General features: G+C 43.3%; 1 protein-coding gene across 1 annotated transcript in view; it reads right to left on the bottom strand.

Annotated features, from left to right (window-relative positions):
* Positions 1-6092, bottom strand: part of Dnah5 (dynein axonemal heavy chain 5) — a 249534-nt gene extending 243442 nt beyond the window's left edge. Inside the window, exon 1 of the mRNA XM_021183130.1 lies at positions 5820-6092. Coding sequence (XP_021038789.1) covers positions 5820-5876 — 57 coding nt within the window. The 5' untranslated portion in view covers positions 5877-6092. The remainder of the gene's footprint in view (positions 1-5819) is intronic.
* Between the last annotated feature and the right edge of the window lie 597 nt (positions 6093-6689).

Genomic DNA, 6689 nt, shown 5'->3' with positions numbered 1-6689 from the left:
GGGGAGAGGATGGGGGAATGGAAACAGAGAAAGATCAAGGAGCAAGAGAGTGAGGAGGGAGCAAGCAGCCCCTTTTATAGTGAGTCAGGTCTACCTGACTGTTGCCAGGTAACTGTGGGGCAGAGCTTAAACAGAATGCTAACAACAGTAGCAAAATTACAGTTACGAATTAGCAATGAAATAATTTTACAGTTGGGGAGGGAGTCACCATGACATGAGGGCCTCCACATTAGGAAGGTTAGAAACCACTGCTCTGAAGTGTAGTGCCTTTTAAGAGAGGAATGTGGACACAAAGTCCCACCCCTAACCAGGAAGCTATTGTGTTTGTAATGGATACCTGCTAAAAGAGAGGGAAGGTCAGTATTCTCCAGCGGAGTGTCGCTGGGTGTATGAACTTCTTCAAACTAAGCCACAAAAATTAGAAAGGCCACTCTCCTTTCTGTCTCCTTCCTGGGAGGACTTCATTCCTGAGGAGTCTCAACCATATCCCATACCCAAGGGGAAGAAAGGATACACAGAAAAACTGGAACACAGAAGCCTAGTTGAGTTTCTCCACTTACAAGCTCACATTCTTTCTGCCCACTTGATCATATTTCCACCTGACAGTCTACAGAAAGAGAAAGGTTCCTTGGGTCCTTGACTCTTTATTTCTGAAGGTCTCTGTGTCGTGCAAAATTTTAATTAAATAACTCTGCGTTGTTTTCCTCTTGTTTATCTGCCTTTTTGTTATAGCCTGTGATGTTGACCTTTCAAAGGAAAGATGCCACACCACCCTGCCCTGTGATTTGTATAATCAATGGGTGAATTAACTGGCTCATTTACTTTACCTGTCACTTCCAAGAAAGGGATGGAACCAATGACTTCAGATCAATGTGGATCTGACATTGGAGACCAGGATTCAGTCTGATGCTGACGGGACCCAAGTAAAACTTATTCCCATCCCCTGTCGCCCCCCAAAATGATGCTAACTGAACCAACTTCCTGTTCAAGTTCAATTGAAGACACTGAGGGGAAGAGAAACCTCTCCCACATTTCAGCCTCTTTCTTTGACTTCCAGCCTTCTCTTTTTTAACCCCACCCCCACCCCTGAGGGGGCACTTCTCCCAGCTCTGCAGGATGTTTTCCAGCCCACCCAGTCTTCTTTAATTGACTGGGATAACCAACTTAGAAATGCTTCTCACACGGTCCCTGTCTCACTACACTTTCCTTTTATTCCTCCCAGAGAAGGGCCACAGCTACCCAGAAGGCAGGGCTGCTCCTTGTGAATTAAGAACTCTTGAGCAAAGTGGTCTGTGTCCTAGAGAGAAAGAACCTCACCACCTGCCCGCCCTTCAACTAATCCCACTCACAGCAGGTGGCCTGGTGAAGCTGTCTTTAATTCAGCACAACTGCAGACCCAGTAGCAGAGACAGCACTTAAACAGAGAAGGTGCCATCCAGTGGGTGGCCCAGAGTATGCTTTGGAATTTCATCTATTTCTCTTGATTTTCAAGGAGCCCTTAATCTGCTCCTATGCTAATTCCATTTTATATCATTCTTTACAGTCGAATGAAAGATTGTCTACCTTTAGGAGGTATTCTAATGGTAGATTTTATAAGACACACATACACACAGGTGTCTGAGAGTTAAGGGAAAGAGTAATGTTCAGAAAGGCACACCCAAGAGCATGGGAGTGGTCTTCCCTAAGAGACAGTCACACCTCACACACCTTACATTGAGGTTGTACAGGTTTCAAAGCTATTGTCTTCTAAAAATGACAAAGAAAACCAGATGGCATCACAAGATGTCTCCTAGGACACCCAAAAGACACAAAACTGTTGAGGTAATCTCCGGTTCACAGGAGTACTGGAATCCAGGAGATCCTCACTCTAAACAAAGTTAAAAGTCTCACTCACATTCCCCAGAAAGCCTGTAACATTGCTATTTTAACATAATGATCTCTGTGTGAACATATTATCTCTATTTCAGCAGCCCTTACAGCAAATATATCTTTACTATTTAGGATAAATGAATCCCCCCCCCCAAAAAAAATACTAACTATAAGCCCTCAGTTGGAACGTTACCATCACCAACCCCCTCTTCCCATCCCAACATTCCATCTTCCCAACTCAACTCTTTTTAAAGGGGGGTGGGAGACTCACTATATCATTTTGATTGGCTTCAAACTCAGATCAGAGGTCAGCCTGCCTCTCCCTCCCCAGTGTTGGAGATAAAAGCAATATGGGCCACCATACCACCCCCACCCAGCCAAAGGAGACTCCAGAGTTATAGATATTAGCAGGCATTGGGGCTAGGACCCCAACATGAGTCCTTTAGAAGATCGCTTTTAACCACTGAGTCATCTCTCCAGTCCACCCCACCCCACCCCACCTCCAACGCTCAGTCAGCTGTCTGCACACCAAGTATCTGGATGTAAAAGATTTAGTGAACTTTCACACAGCTGTTTATTTCACCCACATCCCATTCAACAGTGATTTTCCTCCGAAATCAGAACTACCTATCTTACAGAATTTTTCTCTTAAACAGTTTCCTCTGGCAACCAGGGTCATTAATTCAGGATGGCTCTGGTCCAAGCACTTAAAATATATATGTCACCATTCACATTCTATATGACACCAGGGTAAAATTTCCAAACTTCTCTCATTCATAAAATAAATCACTGTGCTTAAAGCCATCTGTTCTCCAGAGTCACCCAGGAACTGCTGGTGCCCGTGCCTCCCACAAGGAAGCCTGACTTGCTTGTCCAGGACTGGAACTTGAGGCCAGCTAATTCTCAACACTCCCCAGGAAGTCTGTTGAGCATAAATCATGCCCTGAAGGGACAGTGACTGATCGGTGCTACCAGGTTATTGTTTGAATAGGACCTTTGGATGGAAGGTTCCAAGAGTTAGTGGGGTCCTTCTAATTTTAGCCTCTCTTTTGCTGCTTCTTAGAATTGCAAGGGGAAAAAAGAAGAAGAATGGAAGGAAGTCATCTTTTCTGGGGAGACTTCCCCTATTGTATCCTGGAGCACAGCGTTTGGCATAAGGTAGGGATGTAAACACCAGCTGTGAAATCAATGGGGTTTGATGTGTTCTCACAAGTCTACCTCCTATATCGATGCAATATGAGCGAGCATCTTTGGGCCCTAACTAGATCGGACCCAAGAATAGTCACCTGCCCATTAGCAAGCAATACCCACCCTTCTCTACTTCCCCAGTAAATCCTCAAGCCAATTGCTTTCCTTGGTTCCAATGAAAGCATTTTGACATGTTCAATGTGAAATGTGGTCACCAAGACAAACAAGTCTAGGCTTGAATAACAAAGGACACTAACATGGCTATAGTGCCAGAGAGCAACACTACTGACAGCCTCTCAGTGTCCACCTGGTATCAGACAGCTTAGGTCCTTTATGTCCTGGCCTCCTCCATCTACCACACTGAAAACAAGCTTTGGCCTCCTGCAGAGCATCTCAGTAGGAGACATTATGCCTCTCCAAGGGAGCGCTCCCATGCCCCTCAACCTCTACCCACAGGAATCCCTGAATCCTTGGGAACAATCTGAAATCTCACCAACTGAATTATCTAGCATGAATGCATGCAAGACTAACAACAGGTCTCTCTGCAGCTGAGAGATAACATCTCCATTGTAAAACCTTCCTCCCTCGAAGACGGATGACTTCAACAGTCAAGATGACTGTCATGTTCTGGTTGTACCTTTTCTTTGGCATTAACAAAATCAACCCACAAAACCATGCATTTTGGTTTCATTCTAGAGAAATAAAAATGAGTTGTTGGGTCTCTGATTCATGTCTTCCATGTCCATGGTAAATAAATACTAAACATTTTTTTTCTCAGTCATAAAAAAAGGAAAGAAGGCAGATATATCTGGGCTGAGGTCTTGCTGATAAGTGACTAGATAGAGTTATTTCAAGTATTTTTTTTTAATTGGAAAGCATTCAAGTTTATTATATGAGAAAAGAAAGAGATGGCCTGTCTTTTTCATGTTCATAGAACTTCTACTACATTTTGTTGCTGCTGTCATGGATACACATGGGTAAAAGCAATTAACATATCATTTTAACCTAATTATAATACATCAGCAGTGTAGTTAAAGTTCCAGATCAAGGTTGAATAAACCTCTGTCTATAGCTGCTATGCTACATGTCATGCTTTGGACTCTTTTCCATTGAGCATTTCAGCTCAAAAAGCTACTACTCAATAATTATCATATCAATGGGCCAAATAGACCATGCATATTGATGTAACATGCTGCAATATTACTAAGATAATGCTGTTTCCATCATACTTCACTGGGGTGACCATAACTAGCATTCAAGAAACAGAGAAGAAACTTCCCAAAAAGATTTACTCCCACCCAAGAGGTAGCACTTGTTGAGGAATTTAGTTCATTAATTATATTTAAATGTTTGCATTTGATTATAATGTCTCAGACATGATAAAAGAGGGCAAGAAGTTTTCATAAATAAGAGAAGACCTGCTCACTCCATTACATCACAAGCATTATTTGTATTGTAGCGTAAGCTCTATAGCAACAGAAAGTTATTTAGAAAGCAGAGACTCCTAAAGAAGTGGTGTGCAAGTGAGGGACTTGCCTCATTCTAAAATGTTCAATGCATCAAAACATCTTACATTCCCCCAAAGTTGCAATTTTTGCCAATTAAAAATTAAAGTTTATGGCTAGGGATATAGCCTAATCATACCCAGCCCTGGATTCTATCTTTAGAATAATACAAACTAATTTGGTAGAGGCAAAGGATCAGATGTTCAGAGTCACACTCTTGGTTACATAGGGTGTTCAAGACCAGCCTGGGATAGAGACCCAGCCTCATATAATAAACAAATCATAAGTTGGTAAGATGGCTCAGCAGGTGTCATCTGGCTTATTCCCAAGTTTTAATTTAGTATAGCTCGTTCCTGGGATGGTTGACTTAATCTTTGTGACTTGTTGTCTTGTGGCCCCATTTGAGTAGCTGCCCATTTCCCTGCTCTACCACAGAGCCTATGACAAACACTGGCCCATGACAGGCGCACTATGAATACTTGCAAGGTCCAGTTGAAGCAACCGTTGGCAGAACAAACAGGACTCGGGTCAGATGTGGATCATCTGTTGCAAAATCTGTCTTGTAACCTACTAAACTCTGTCTAGCTGCTTCAAGATAGGAACGCCCATCTTTCTGTCACACTAGGCTAGGTCTGTCCACAACTACTTGAAGGGAGACCCTACCCACAAGTACTCAGACATAAGGATCCTTGACCAGGCCTGGAAAGAAGCAATAGGGTAATGTTGGAGGGGAAGGCTTTGACACACTGACTGGCAGTGGAAGGTTCAAGGTCCTCCCTGTGAGCAGCTGGCATGCAGCAGCTGAGAAGGACGCCATGTGGGGAAGAGGATTCTTGTCCCTTTATCTCCATGTCCATGACCTCATTTCTACAAATATTAGATTTGAGAGGTGTCAAAGATCCTAAAATACATTGTATCCTAGAATCTTCCTTAACCATATCTAATAACCAGCAAAAGTTTACAGGCCTTAAGGAATATACAAAGCCCAAACTACCAACCCAAATACATTTTCCACCCTAGAATAACATCTTTCCTAAGGATCACTCATAAGTGGCTACATGTAGTTATTTTCGGGCGGAAATCTGCAGTAAAGTCGAAAGTCACAGCTCTCCTTTTACATGTGAAATACCAACGCATGCAACACATCAGAGACTTAGTGAACAAACATCCTCTTCACAGATTCACCTGACTATAGATCTGAAGTTGTGTCAGGTCTTTTTCTACCTGGCATTAGAGGTGTTTACGCCAGCTCCTTACCGTCAGAACTCGGGTGACACTCTGCTTCCAGAGTTGTCGTCTGCCGATCCTAAACATCCCAGCAATCTGGGATGGCCCCAGGTCAGCTCCTCCAGACGAGTGGTCTTCTAACTACCAGGAGAGCTGTTCCCCCTCCAGTGGAACATCACATGCAAAGACTCTGAAAGGGTCACAGCGTCGCGCTGTTGCTTCTCATGCATGTGGGTGACCCTCCATATTCACAGAACCGAGGCGAGAAGTCAGTCCATCTGTGCTGCTCATATATCCTTCCCTGAGTCTCCGCCCTGGGGCCTTTCCTCACTTCTGTGGTCCTTCGTTGTTAGGGTAATACTGTTTCCATGCTGTGCCGTTTAAGCACACCTCTTAATCATGTTTAGCAACAAGAGAAAGCAATTTAACTGCTTGGTTGCAACCACAACTTCTAATGTTCCATTCTATACACTGCCCAACAATAAGCTTTGAGTCAATAAAGGAGCTTAAATTATTTCTCTGAACAATAAGAAACCTTAAACCAGATCAAAGCAGAAGGCAGACAAGTCACAGCTCTGGATATATTACTCAAGTTAGGAAATTCAGTCTCACTTTGTCTAAACAACTTTGTGTGCACAATTAACTGCCAGCATGGTGACTAATTGTGACTAATTGCTTGATAGGCTAATTGTGACCCAAAGGAGCCATTTCCTCTCCCATAAAGAACAAGCAGCCTATTTCATATGCAAATGGCAAATGGTGTCCATAAATTACTCCTGTTCACATGGCCGCCCAAGCATGGAAAGCAAAGTATTGCATTCCATAAGCCTAAACATCTAGATCTTCCTCTCTGCACAGACGGGATGGGGAGAGATCTCTCACCTACAACCCTCCCATCAA

Source organism: Mus caroli, chromosome 15 (assembly GCF_900094665.2).
Source record: "Mus caroli chromosome 15, CAROLI_EIJ_v1.1, whole genome shotgun sequence".
In the NCBI taxonomy this organism is placed as follows: Eukaryota; Metazoa; Chordata; class Mammalia; order Rodentia; family Muridae; genus Mus; species Mus caroli.
The sequence above is the reverse complement of the archived record's forward strand: the minus strand, read 5'-3'. Positions and strand labels throughout refer to the sequence as shown.